General features: G+C 41.3%; 1 protein-coding gene across 2 annotated transcripts; it reads right to left on the minus strand.

The window, feature by feature from the left end:
• Positions 1-1540: 1540 nt before the first annotated feature.
• On the minus strand, positions 1541-14605 carry LOC308117202 (S-adenosylhomocysteine hydrolase-like protein 1). 2 transcript variants are annotated; one of them, XM_080475922.1, is made up of 17 exons: positions 14119-14605; positions 8612-8723; positions 8125-8262; positions 7936-8036; positions 7722-7824; positions 7546-7640; positions 6876-6982; positions 6672-6788; positions 6532-6595; positions 6362-6450; positions 6173-6243; positions 4926-5020; positions 4743-4841; positions 2766-2834; positions 2525-2603; positions 2297-2417; positions 1541-2159 (listed from the first exon to the last, which is right to left on the minus strand). In XM_080475922.1, the coding sequence occupies exons 1-17, from the start codon at positions 14434-14436 to the stop codon at positions 2153-2155; spliced, it is 1785 nt and encodes a 594-aa protein (XP_080332048.1). In that variant the 5' UTR covers positions 14437-14605; the 3' UTR covers positions 1541-2152. The 2 variants fall into 2 exon arrangements, with proteins under 2 accessions (XP_080332048.1, XP_080332049.1); XM_080475923.1 differs by lacking the exon at positions 14119-14605 and adding an exon at positions 12219-12349 and having other exon boundaries at positions 1543-2159.
• Between the last annotated feature and the right edge of the window lie 610 nt (positions 14606-15215).

Here is a 15215-nt window from a genome sequence, read left to right on the forward strand (position 1 = left end):
ATGTTATGGCCACTGGGCAGAAGTCGGGAGCACAAAAAGCACTGAAAAATGTTCAAAAGCAACAAAGTCAAAAAGAAAAAAAACACAACTGCAAACTGCTGATTCAAATATCATGAAAAATGAAATAAAAAGAAAAATGGTCTCAGTGAGAAGCGATGTAAATGATAGGAAAGAGAATTAGCATTAGTATTTGGAAGAGCGATTCTCAAAGCACAAACACATGAACATTATCTGATTAGATGCTTGTATTAATCACAAGTCATATCGTTATTGCAATATTTGACACCAGTGTATCGCATGTTCACCTGCCATTGCGCATCAACAGTACATAGTTCCTCATTGTGCATCGTGTGTATCTTCCACTGTTATAATTTCAATCAGCATCATCAGTGAAAACAAGCTGAGAAATACAAGCATCTGACTGGTGCAATGGTCAATATCATGTAACACACTGCTTTTTAAAAAGTTACCTTTATTAGGAGCCACATTGAGTAAAACCTATGACTTGACCCTCCTCAGTCATCACACGCCCCCTCAAAAAAATTAAATGATCGGCTGAGATACCATGCAAGAAAAGAGAGACAGTTTAATACAGGACACACACCAAGAGACGGACAACAACACAAACACACACATTGGATAGTTTAGAGATAACAGGAAACCTCAAATGCATGTTGCTGAACTGTGGGAGGAAACCAGAGTACCTGAAGAAAACAAAACAAAACACCCATGCAAAAGGGAGAACAGGAAAACCCCACACAGAAAGAGTATGGACTTGAAACCCTGACGTTCTGCCTATGAGCTAAGAGAGCTAACAACTACAACAAAATAATAATAACACACAGGTGAAACTTTTTGTTTGTAAATGGGAAGCCAGTGAACAATAAAATAAAATAAAATAAAATAAAATAAAATAAAATAAAATAAATAGAAATCCTACTGGACAGTCAAGATCGTCTCCTTCAGGGCTGGTACAGCACAGTTCTCTTTTGCCCTCTAGCGGTTAAAGCCAAGTATGACACAATATTTCCTTAATAGAGCTGTGAACAAACTCAATCCCGCTCAGATTTCACCAATTATCTTTGCTCATTAAAACCAACATTTCATTAAAATACTGACTTGTGTGCATATTGTGGATGAATTTAAAATTCACCTAAAATGTGCCCGTAATAAGAGCTGTGGACACCCTAAAAAAAAAAAAAAGTGTAAAAGAACTAAAAAAAAAAAAAAGAAATAAAATTGCTTTATATTTTTGGTAAGTGTCTTATTTTTGGATTCTTTAACTAAAACTTTAACTTAAAATCAAACTTGACAAATGCAGACGGACCTTGCAGTTCCTCCCCCCATGGCACTGTGATGGTTAGTTGAGACAGGTTTAAGGTGGTGTTAAATGTGAGACATGAATAGAGGTTATAGAGCAGCCAGGCAGGGGTGTCAAGCATATGGCTTGCGGACTAAAACCGTCCCACCAGATGGCCAATTTTTGCCCGCTTGATAATTTGCTATGTGTTAAAATGACTGAAGAAACAAAACAAAACAAAACCATTAAAATTGTTTTACTTCAATTAAAGCCTTTGCTGTCTTCAATTAATTCATTGCAGATAGGTTTTGCGAGAGAAGCAGAAACAACGCTGAGAGCTGAGAGGTCAGTGATGCAGCTGTGAAAGCTTCCTGATTGCTAAAGTAACACCAGCATTAAGACATGCTAAATACTGCACAAATTGTGCAAAGTCAGATGTGACAGACTATAGCCCAAGTTGGCCAAGAGAAAGCTACTATTACAGAGAGCATGTCAGATCTTTGAACTGATTTTGGCACCAAAGCAAGTCCTAAAAAAACAACAACAACAAAAAAAGAATTTGTATCTATTTATATTGCCCATGGTCTAAAATGACTTTACCACCTCTGTTGTAAAGAATTAGACATCAATGTAACTGCACATGTAAAAGCAGTTGTTTTTTTATCGGCCTCAATTATACTCTGTGAAGAGTCGTTTTGTAGGTGTGACATGCTTTAATGTTTACTTATTTTCATTGCAATCTTTTCAGAATCAATTTAGAAAAGAAAATCAGTGAACGTGTCTTCCTGTTTTCTCTTTGGACTGCAGATGGCGGTAGTGCTCCTCTGACCTGGAACAAGAGTCCTGGAGGCCTCAATACCTGTTTAAGAGAAGGTTTCTATGAGATTATTGTGTGTGTGTGTGTGTGTGTGTGTGTGTGTGTGTGTGTGTGTGTGTGTGTGTGTGTGTGTGTGTGTGTGTGTGTGTGTGTGTGTGTGTGTGTGTGTGTGTGTGTACCTGTAGTAGCTGGGTTTGAAGGGTCCGTGTTTGCTGATGCCCAGGTATTTGGCCTGATCCTCAGTCAGCTCTGTGAGGTGGGCCTCAAACGTCGGCAGGTGAAGACTGGCCACATACTCATCTGAAAACACGCACATGAATGTGTAAATATTTCTAACTGGCTTTGAAGCATATAGTGCTAAATCGGTGAGATAAAGTTGTTTTGAGTGCAGTTAATTGATGGGTTACCCATTTTCTTTGGCAGCAAGTAGACGTCCTGCTTGTATCGTCCCTCTGGGGCGTTGAACAGCTCTATGAGCGCTAAGGCCTGAATCACAGCAGTGAAAGTTAACTATCAAAAACTTTTAGATAAATAAAAAAAAAAAGATCTGATAACTGACACTTCATCTGCGGTTTAATTAGAGAAAGTGCAAAAATGGACACCCGCAACAGTGTGGGAGTAGAAATAGAATAGAATAGGCTTTCATACCTGAGTGGTGGCTGTGATGGAGAGAACAAACGAGGGCACAGTGGAGCAGCTCAGATTCAGCAGACGGCCCTGAAAGAACAATGAAAAAACTGAAACTCATTAAAATATTTAAGCGGTCACATATTACAGGCTGAATACTTGCACAAGTGCTTTGAATTAAATAATTACGGAGAGTCCATTTGAGTTTTCCTTTTTCTGCTTTTCAATTAATCCACAATAAAAAAAAAACCAAACTGTTTCAGGTGAGCGTGAGCGTATTTTCATTTGAGACAATGACTTTTTTTTTTTACACTTTTATTAGAAAGAAGATGTGTCGTCAATTGTTCCATTTCAGATTCACCATTAAACACAAAACACATGCTTTTGCATTGCGGGATTTAAAAATAAATAAATACACGCGAGGGGAAAATATGCAAACTCTGCAGCGACATGACCAACAATCAGACTGGAGGGCCAACAGCCATGTCGCCCTGAGTGCTGAACTGGTTTGTCCTAATTCGCATTACCGACGTGAACCAATCAAAATGGCAGCAAAGTGAAATTGATCATCTGTTTTCACCTTCAACACAGCAGATTGAAATCAAAGGGTCAGCATCAGGCGCTTAAGAACAAGGCGATGCCTTCATTTGAATCTTCCTCTTGAAACAACCAACCAACCAACCAACCAAACACACAAACAAACAACCAACCAACCAACCAACCAACCAACCAACCAAACACACAAACAAACAACCAACCAAACAAAAACAAACAAACAGGCATTTTTACGTTCAGACTATCACGTTCAGTGAGCGGAGGTTTGTGAGTCGCTGTTCAACAAGCACGAGTCCATATGTGCATTAATTCTGTCATAAACATACGGAATTGTTAAATACTGACTTCATTTCCAACGTTCACTCCTTCCTCTTGTTTATATGACGGTTTGTATAAAGTGACATTATGTTTTCTCCTCTTGCTGTTCCTGGCTTTAGAGCTTCATCGACTCTCAGGCGGGAATCGGTTTTTCTTCACTTGTAGGTGCATTTTTCCATCCTCAGCAGAGACACAGTGCTTCAAATAATCAGTCACATTTACACATTGAGTCACTCTCACACACAACGTTCAGTGTTTGCCAAAAGGCACTTTGGCACAGGGACAAGAGGCCTCATCTCCTCTGAGAGAACTGCAAAGTTTTAGAGTGCCTCTTTTTTGTGGGTGGCAGTATTGTGTTTACAGTGCTCTTGTTCCGTCTTTAATCCGAAGCAACAAACCAGTCTGGAAAATTAATGGTGGTCATTTGAGTGAAGAACAGATACCCAAAAATATTTACTTAATTCATTAATCCTTCATCCTGAGAATTAAGTATACAGTGTATTTTATTTTGCATTTTGTTAATATCTTCAGAGAATATTTGAATGTAAAAATGGGTTTTTCTTCGTCTTGTTCAGTCCCGGTTTTGTTTATTTAATTGATAGAAAAACAAATGAGTGTGTGTGATTTAGTGTAACACATCCAACAGTTGGACAATAATTTGTTAAGTACAGTTAAAAAAAAAAAACAGGCCTTGCAACATGGATTTTGGTTACTGCGTCACTGTGACATAATCAGAATAATTGAGGAAATATCTTGGTACTTTCTTATCAAAGCCTCCTGGGAGAACCCAGATGGCTTTATTGAATCATGGCCTGCCATCCTAAGACAAGCAGCAGCACATGTCCTCTGGCTGAGAGACAATTGTTAGTTGTCTCTTGGAGCATCTTCCAAGTACAGAAATCATAAAACGTTGGCCGTCATCCTTCTGCTTCAGTCCTGATCGTCTCTAATAAACTTCCTAATTCAGACCTCAGGTGATGTACGTGGGAATGGTTGGAGTTTTACTCTCACCCCCGATGCAACACTATTAGTATGTTTCCTGCCCTGTTTGCGGGTGCTCTGCACTCTTTACCTCCACACAGGATCTCACACACCGTTCATCTTCTTATATCTGATAGTCGTCACCTGAGCCAGCAGGATGATTCTCCTCCCATCAGGCCAGATGATGTGGTCCACTTGAGGCCTCACTCGCTCCCACCTCAGCTCCGCCGCCTGCAGACTCCCCTGAAGAGCAACGACCGAAACACACAGCTGACTAAGCACAGACACACACATTCACATTATGCACGGCTTGTTTTTGTTCTTTACCAGATCTATCTCAGTGTTCGAGTGTCCCATGTTGCAGACGATGCAGCCGTTCTTCATCCGATCCAGATGTTCCCTCGCCACCGCGTTTTTATTTCCTGCAGGGAAACATAGACATTTCACTCCCAGTTGTAAAAAGGTTTGGGATGATGTGAAACATTACTTCTCATAAACCTTTATTTCATTAACAATATAACATAACACTACAATTGTAAGAAGGTAAAAATTTAAATATTTCAGTGTTGTATGAAATGAGTTCGATGACGGGGTTACACACTCACAATAACAGTAGGTTGTAAAACATGGTCAATTGTTTGGCAACAAGTAATATGTAATATTACAGGACAAATATTCAATATGAGTAATATGAGCAATTATAAGAAGAGCATTTTAAAGAGCCATTCAGCCTCTTACTGGTTAACTTTATCACCAAAAACTCTCTCAGAGGGTCAGCTTGAGCTCATGTTGTTCTGTTTGTTTGATGCTGTTTTTCCCAGATTTGTCTATTATTCTATGGTCGGGTGTCCACAAATTACTTTCTATTTTTATTTTTATCATCAGTCTGCCCAAAACTGTCAAAATATAAAAAAAAATGTATTGTGGCATTTTTAACACTCTGAAGATCCCAACATGTACAAATGATAATATTCATCGCTAAGGGTTGAGGTCAAAGGTCAATACTGGATGCTTGTGAGCTTCACGCCCTCAGGCAGCGCCGTATTCCAACCAGGTGTAAACATGTACTGAAAACTGTTACATGAGCTTAGGAATACTCACAGAGGTAATTGTAAACACAGCTCATGGTTGTTATAAGAAGAGAGGAGACTACACAATGGTAAACACGGCATTCACCTTTTGTAGATTTATGACTTACTTTCAGTATCTGATATGTTGTCCTGGTTATATTATGGTAGACAGATCTTTTAGTCCTCATTGGGGAATCAGTGCCCAGTCTCAGTTAGGGAAGCTAGCAAAGTATGAATAGCAATAAAACTTTCCTGCTTAATGAAACTTAATGAAATATGTATTTACAGCAGGATCAGGTCACCCTGGAACATTGTCTAGTAAAGCTGCTATAGGTTTAGACTGCCGGGGGTTCTTCCCTAATTTTATTGACATTTTACACGATAACGTTTTGGAATTGGGTTTGTAAAAACAATCACATCATTAAAATAAACACGAGCTTTGTATATAATCTTTTGCCACTCTTGATAACAGTACCAGTATTACTTTTCCGAGGCAGCAGTTACCTGTGCAGGTGATGACCAGGTCTACCTGTCTGATAATCTCGCCCAGTTTGATCACTCTGAAGCCGTCCATGCTGAGAGGACAAGGGAATCAAGTCAAAAGCGAGTCTCAGAATGTTTTGTTGCAGTGTCGCTTTTGGAGGAGCCAACACTCTTCACATCCGTGCTGTTAAAAGCTTCCGCTATTCATACCAGGCCTGGAGGGCACAAATGGGATCCACTTCTGTGACGTACACAATGGCACCCAATGCTTTCAGGGCAGCACAGCAACCCTTGCCAACCTACAGGAAGAGAGAGAAAATAGGCTGGTGGAGCTGCTGAAATACGCTGCTGCATGAAGCACTCCAGTCCCACTCACTGACCTCGCCGTACCCGCACACCACCACCTGTTTTCCTCCAAACATTAGGCCGGTGGTCCGTTTCAACCTGGGGACAGAGTTCAACAGCGTCACTTTGACAACACAGTACATGTCTAACCTGTTTTGCTGCCGTGGGTCATTACCCGTCCAGGATGGACTCCTTGCAGCAGTAAAGGTTGTCAAACTTCTGCTTGGTCACGGAGTCGTTGACATTCATCGCAGGAATGCACAGTTTGCCCGCCTTTGAGAGCTGGTACAGCCTGAGAGGCAGATACGAACACGCACAATGGACACTGCAGAGGGACTGTTGACACGTTAACATCAAGCGAGGTTTGTGTAAAACTGACCGAAAGACGCCTGTAACACTTTCCTCCACGATCCCTTTGATCCTCTTGAATAGGCTGGGATACTTCTTGTAAATCCAGTGAGTGAGGTCGCCTCCATCGTCCAGAATCTGATGAGTGAAACATGTAAGACAACCTTGGTATTTAGTCCGACGTTTGAACTTGTTTTTCCTTGTCTCCATGGTTAACTTTGTTCCCAATGTTTCTGCTTTAAATTCCTTCATGCTTTGTGTAGTTTGTGCTCCGGTGTCTTATTATTGTTTCTGTATGTTTCACTGCCCTTTGTTTCAGTACTCTTCCATTTAGTCTACATCTGACCTCCTGGTATCACATATAATCCATAAAGACAGCTGCTGCTTCTCTGCTGGTGCCAGGCTGGCTCATAGTTGCTTCTACTTTTCAACTTTGGGAGCACAACAAAGCCTCCAGGACGAACTAGCAACAACAATAGTCTGAAGCCTTAGTCTTATTGTATGGTGAAGGAGAAGAAGAAGGACATCCTCAACAAAAACCACATTGAGGCCCTACATCAGTTCATAACTGCTCCAAAACACCTATGTTTTTCATTTACAAAATGTTTTGGTACATTAAAATGTGATTGAAGTATTAATATTACAAGTTTCCATGACTCGAGTAAGAAATTAAGAGGGCAGGGGGGGTTTGACTAATGTACCATGTTGGGCTGCCAAGCATCAGAAGAGACGCTGCGCTCAATGCACCACCAGAAATCCTCCTCCGACTCTGCTCTCCATGCAAACACTGAGATGCCTGCAAGAGGGAAAGAGGCATAAAGAGAGAGTGATGATCCAAACAGGAAGTGAGGAAGAGGGTGATGAGTCCAGTCCGTACCTGCTTCAGCCAGCGCTGCAGCCACAGCGTTCTGGGTGGAGAAGATGTTGCAGGCCGCCCAGCGACACTGAGCCCCCAATGCAACCAGGGTCTCAATCAACACCTGCAAGAGCCGGTGAAACAAGGCTTGGGGGCGTCTACTTTCAAAGACATGCGGTTTAATATACCACCTGGGTCATATCTAGGTAGGTAGGTAGGTAGATGTTGTACTGACCGCTGTCTGTGCAGTGATGTGTGTGCATCCCACCACCTTGGCACCGGTCAGAGGTTTCTCCCCACCGGCTCTTTTTCTCAAGACCATCAGCGCCACCATTTCTAAACAAGAACCATGACACATGAGACAGATCATACTGACATCTGCGCTCCTTTAAGCTATAAACTGAGGTTTGCTACTGAGCCACACCTTGCTGTGCCACTTCAATCTCCTTGCGTCCGAACTCAGCCTGCTTGATGTTCTTGATGCAGAAGTCAAAGTGGCCTCTGGAGTTCCTCTGGAGTTTTTCTCGAGGAGAAGTCTCATCCTCAGAGCTGTCGCTGCACACTGCAACATTGAAGTCAGGCATGGTGAAAACAATCCAGCCATCGCTATCCCTGACACAGCATCAGGAATCAAACTTCAGCTCTGCGGGTTCTTTGCTCTGAGTCTTTGAAGTCTGTAGAAACTCTGGCAGTGATTGACATGTTTGAGCCGATTAGGACCAAATGAAAGAGGCCTAATTCTTCAGAAGACTTTTCCTTTTAATTAACGTTTAGCTGCAGGAGAAAGCAAAGGGGCTAATCCTCATAGCCTGTAGTACGTGCTGCTGGGATCAAAAAAACAGCTTTGTCTATATATCACAGACATGTGAGGAGACTTAGCGGCGTGTGTGCGTGTTTGCTTGTTTCCAGACCTGAACTATAGCTGTCTGCAGACGACTGCGAGGTGGACCGAGACAGAGAGCGACGGCCAGTCTTTGGAGGACGCTTGTTGAATTCTTGATTTTGCTCACTCAGCTGTATTTTCTGGAAAAGTAGAAAACAACATTGAAAAAAAAAAAAGGAAGGTAAGAGGGTGAGAGGTTAAGAGGGTAAGAAAAAAAACAACATTATTTGTTACATCTCAGCTACAAAAACACACATTCTCTTGAACTTTTGCTCGACTTCTCTGGCGTCGTCACAGCTGGTAAATTTGAACATGAGCTTCATTATTCGCAGCAGATTTTCGTTCACCTCTCCACTCACAGCGGATCAGAGTCACACATCCCCCTCTCTTCTCCACCCCCCCCCCCCCCCACCCCCCCCCCCCCACCCCTGTATCTGATGCTGTCTCACCATCCAGTGAGGCTGCCTGAAAGCTGGGCTGCTGCCACAGGAATCCCACTTGTCCATGTCCCCTTCTTTACGCCCGCTCGCTCCGACGCTGCCTTAACCTGAGGCTTAGTCTTACTGAGGGCTTACTGCCTGTAGCTTTGATTCTCTGGAGTATTTTTTTTTCCTTTTATTCTTCCTCTACCATTATTGCGTAGATGCATGTGCACACCCACTAACACAGCTCAGACACACCCACACTCACAACTCAAAACTCACCTTCTTTTGTGACACTCACCATTTATGTTCTCATACAAATAAACATTAATAGCTTAAGACATGGCCGGGGTATTTGATTTCCTCACAGACATCAAGAGGACTGTAAGACAGTAAAAAGGTTGGAAAACTTGATTTCTCGTCCCCAATGTTTCTATCGGTCATTATGTAGCTTTTCAGCATTATATTTGATGTTGAGCTCTATGCCATACTGAGAGCATACCTTCAGCATCTGTTGCAACCCCTCACTATAAGGGCTCCGTAGAAGGAAGTCTTCTGCATACATAATGTGACTAACAATGGCACTGCCCACAAGACAACCTGTGTTGGACCCATTTAACAGATTTGATAGGTCATCCATATAGAGTTTAAATAAATTAGGAGATAGTATTCCTCCTTGTCTTACTCCATTGCTCACATGAAATGGAGCAGATAAAACATTATCCCATTTGACATAAAAAGATTGATGGACAAACCCAAACACTAAAATTCTCACAAAGACTTTAGGGACACCTCTACCCAGCAATTTCATAAACAGTTTTTTATGCCTTAGATGCATCAATAAAACATAAAAATACAGTGGAATTAAGACTTGTGTACTTAGATACAATCTCTTTGAGAGCATAAATAAGGTCAGTGCCATGTTTTCTTTTGAAGCCAAACTGGTTGTCGGTGGTAAGGACATACATTTCTAACTTTGTTAGCAGGATTTTGTCCAGTAGTTTAGAGAAGACACTGGCTAACGCAAAAGGTTGATAACTGTCTAAACTATTCAGTTTACCAGTCTTGTCTTTAAGCACAGGCACTATCTATCATGTCTACAAATAGACCAACATGGTCATGAACAATAATAACATTGTTACTTTTAACACTATTAAAAAGGCTGGAGTCATGCTCCCGCCATACCTCGGCTATTTTGTTTCGGCTGCTAACGCCCTCAATATCAGAAGGCAGGAGAGTCTTATAGTCGGCTCTTCCTGTCATTGTGAAGCAGAATTCACCAAGTATTGGATTATTCACCCACTAAAATGGAACGTGAGCTGGTCTTAGACCGTCGTGAGACAGGTTAGTTTTACCCTACCTAGGATGTGTTGTTGCAATAGTCATCCTGCTCAGTGTCATGACCTTGACCTCGTTCCAGATCAATGAGATTGTTATTCTGAAGCCTGAAGTCCGCTCTCATTGTGATTTCATTTTTCTTAATAAAACAAAGTGCACATTTAAATCTAGTGAGTGTTTTATTATCTGATAGCGCCCCTTGCCCAGGCCTGTCTGCCTCTGCCCAGAGTCTAAAGGCCTCTTGGATTCTCTATAGTTTTAAAGACTTTAGATATTTATTTTTGAGATGCAAGACAGCAAAATAAGCCAAATGTTCAACAAGGTAGTTTTGACTGCACAAAGAACTGATCTCAGCACCATGGAGTCAATTAGATCACATGAAGAGACAGACGAGCTTCAGAAATTGTAAATAAATACAAGAACTGTAGTCATCCAAGAAATTTTCTGACAAGGTTAAAAGTTACCTTTGACCCAGGTGACTAACAGCTGAACATGTGGATTAGTGAGATTGGTGCTGGGAAGCATCAGTGAGTATTAAGTGAGGCTTCTTTCATGTGAGTCAGCTGATCAAATCCTCATTAGGAGCAATTAAAATGAGGTGGGAAGGTGCAGTTCTGGACACAAGATGGATGGAGGCTTGGATGAAGCGGATATATTTGTGGTAATGAAAGTAAAATGTGGAGAACTGCATTTAATAGAGATCATGCGAGAGGAAATTACCCCATTGTACACATGAAGCACTGTAATGATATGAGAACTCTGTCGTCATCTTCAGAGTGCTAATAAACATAAACATTACATTTCCATCATATATTCCAGTGTAATAGGTTGGACTCTTGTCCTTGTTCCCACACCATTTATCCATTTCTTTTTATGCTTCGCTTTTACAGCATTTGACTGACACATATTCATAATCTTAATGTAATCCACTAATTTAATCTAGTGTCTGGTGTATTGCTGCTTTTCATACAACTCGTCAAAATGTGTGCTGGGAAGAAGGCTATCTGTTTATTTCCCCTCAGTGTTTTCCCAGCACACAGTCCTCAGTAATGAGTTTTTCATCAGATATCAGATCACAGAGGATTGTTCTGGACTTCCATGGGTTTAAAAAGCCAATAGTTTACAAATCCAACTAAGGGTTTACTTTAAATGCCAATCAAATATCTTTATCTTTTAATTTTATTATGAACTATGTACGGCTTTAGACAACTTTTACCATTGGTGAATGCAGGGAACATCCTGAAGAGGTCACCAGTCCATCACACGCACGCACGCACGCATATTCATCTGCAATCAGCATAATTACTCGTCTTGTCTGAAATGGTAACTAAAACGTTCAGTTTTTTCCCCCCATAATGATCTATGGAGAAAAAAACCCACAGTGAATCGTCACACACCTCCAGCTTAAATAAAGCTTCATTTTGAATTTCTAATGGCCGCTCAATGACGGACTGCAGGAGGATAATGATCATTTGAATCCAGCCTTAAAACCAGCTGACACTCACTTGAGCAGCTGCTTAATCTTTAACACAAAGGGACATTGAGCTTTGACCATGAGCAGTGTGAAAATGAACTTGATGTTCTCAAACAGAGATCAGAATATACCACTGAATTCAAGCCAGGTACTGTGATAATCTTACAATAAAAGTAACATATTTACTTCAATCAGAGCAGTTGTGAGAGTTGATGCACAAAGACTTTTATTAAATTGTTTGTGAAGATTTACTTAAAATAGTCTAAACGACTCAATCTCATGAACTCCATCAAAAATACTTAATTTAAAAATAAATTCTTTCTCTCAACATCCAATTTCTCACATGTATGAGAAAGTCCTGACTTGCTGCCCTTCACTGAAAAAAGCAAAAGCAGGGATACCTTTATACAGATGGACTGCACAGCCTCCTGGTCCTTGGCCTTTGTCATGTTCACTAGACTGTACACTTTCTTCATGCTGGCAGAGCGCTCCCACTCTGCCCCTCAGCTGCCCTGCCGAGCCGTAAGCTGATGCTGCTGAACTGATTACCGTTCACAAGGCAACACTTTACACCACGCCCTCGCTCACCCGGACAGGTAACAGGGGAAAGTGGAAATAAATAATGGGGCCTTTGTGACGCCTACGGCTGGGAACTCTGGGAAAAACACAAGGAAGTGACACTTTGAAGACAAAGAGTTTCAAAGAGAGAGAAACGGGTCGAGTGTTACGTGAGGCCACACATGAATGTGGTGCACGGCAAAGTGCACTCTGCTCTCAGGCTATACATTAAACAGGCTGCAGGGAGACATGCCTACATACATGGACACACACTCATGACAGAACATGTTAGCGGGACAGAAAGAAGAGCTGTCGAGGAACCAGCCAAGTGAAAAAAACAAACAAACCAGGAGCTTCTATTTCTTTCAGGACACAGGAGGTAGCACATGTTCATGCAAGATGAGAGTATAAGAGGTCTCCAACCTGTTTTCTGAACACTGAAGGTTGGAAACAGCTCTGCAGTCTGACCGATAGCTCTCGGACTTCACTCATGCGAATCGTTTTAATCCAGCTCAATTGAACTTAGAAGCAACACAATCTTTAAAGGATGCATATATTTTGAACAAGGCCACACATAAATATGGTAAACAACACAATAAATATCACAGTGTTGAAGGAAAAACCACCAGTAGAGCCATCCAAAACCATTTTGACTACAAAAGAAAAATCCAACAACTAAACAACCATCAGACTCAAAACAACCAGATATAAAACAAAGAATTTCTGGGGGCAGTTTGTTGTGGCATCTCAAAAAAATTAAACATGCATCCAAATAATAGATAATCCTGTCACTTTTTTTTTTTATTAGAAATCGCTCCTTTCATCACATACTATTTTCAATCCACTTATACAGAAGAATCAAAATAATGCAGAAAACGAACTATAATATTTTCATAAACAGATGTTTTAGTCTTTTATGGGACAAAACAAGCTTGAAAACAAGGACTTTTGAACACCTTTAAAGAACAATTTAAATGCAATTAGGAGTTATTTCTGTACATTTAGGTAAACAAGTACAAAGCATAAGAAGAAAAATTTAAATGTCAGAACGTGTAGTAAGTCCTCAGTTCTGAATGTATGAGCACTTCAATAAACTTCAATAAACAACCGGTGAGCTGTTTTATTTCTGGTAACTGACTGACTGTGTTTATATGAACAAATAAAAATCATCAAAATACAAAAATCTAAAGCTAAAACTATGGTCAACTTTTGAATTTAAGATATTTTAAGGCCTTCAGTTCAGATTTAATCATTTTAATGTGATGTGAAATGTGTCCTCCTTTTTTGTAGCAGTCACAATTAGATGGCTCCTTCACCCACAACGCACTCTGACCCACAGCAGTTTAGTGTGAGTTCATACTTTTCTTTTGCAGCGACCTTCAGCAGATTCTGCTTCATGGGTACATTTTTCTTACTCTGCTGAAGAATTTGTTCAGCTTTTGAACGTACAAACAAGACTGATTCAAACTGCATTGGGGTGAAACTTCTCAAGTGAGTTCGACATATTTCACACACCACTTCATCACACTTGGATTCCTTTAATCCAACCGGTAAAATATTTTCAGAGAGACGAAACAGTGTGTGTGTGGGTGTGTGTGTGTGCTGTTACTGGTGACTCATTTCAATAGGTCTGTACATTGCAGCAGGAATCATTAACAGCCTGATTAGATGCAGAGTCACATTTCCCGCACAGATGAAGGTGATACTCTTAAAGTTAGAACTTGTGGGGTTGGCTTTGCTCACCATGTCCGTCTTCAGAGCTTCAGGTACCGGGTCTTCCTTTCCGGCCTCGGATGGTTCCGCCCCGTCTTGATCCTGAGTTGTGTTCCTGCTCTCTGCCGCCTTCAACATCTGTAGCACCGGGCTGCATTTTGTGGCCTGATCTTTACAACTTTTCCCTGTGGCAGCAGATTCTTCCTCAACCGGCTCTCCGTTCAGCCCGGCTCCGTAGGCCTCTAGTGGTTCAGGACACTGCACCGTCAAGTCCTCCCAGGAGGTTCCTGTCTGCTCCTTTTCCTCAGTCATAACTCCTCTGGCAGCCTGCAATGAAGTGAATGACATTCATGCTCAGGTGTGACTCGGCCATCCGTTGCCCGTATACATCGATTTCCTCCAGCGAGGAGCATATTTACTCCAAACAGCAGCCGGGCTTCGGCTACTTTGACTAAATGTAAAGCAGACGATTTAAGTCCTGGATGCTCTGTGTAGTGTAAATACTGATGCAAGCACTGGAACCGAGAGCTGTAGGAATGTTACTTACCTCCATCAGAGCTCAACGTCAACATCTTCCCTCATACAGTCTCCTGTCAAAACAAAGGTTTCTGTTTATCCTGTAAAGAGACACTTCCATCCAAGATCTTGCAGAGCCACTTCTTTTGTCATGTTGTCTGATAACAATGGCTCAGATCACAGTAAGAACAAATGTACCACTGCAACATGAACACATAGTTATATAAACAAACACACGTATTAACATGTTTACATTAAACCCCCCCAACACCAATACTGGCACCATGGCGACAGACCACCGTGCTCCTCTGATGCCAGCTGAAATATGAGAAGTCTGGTGTGTGTGTGGCAGATGACATGTCTCATCTGTGCATGAAACCGGCATCGTGGTGCCAAAAAGTGACCTCACTCAAAGTGACCCACTCCTCTCTGTTTATACACATGATATTCTAATTTGCTCGGGCTTTAAAGACTTTATTTTTAGATGAACATGAATGTACAGACTCTAGGTGATGAATACATGACGCTCATGTTTTCACTTTTGTTTTATAATTGTTGTTACGGAGCTTCTTTTTTTGTGTTTTCCCGTTGAATTTTAAGCTCCAGCTCCT

This window comes from Lipophrys pholis (assembly GCF_963383615.2).
Source record: "Lipophrys pholis genome assembly, chromosome: 11".
NCBI lineage: Eukaryota > Metazoa > Chordata > Actinopteri > Blenniiformes > Blenniidae > Lipophrys > Lipophrys pholis.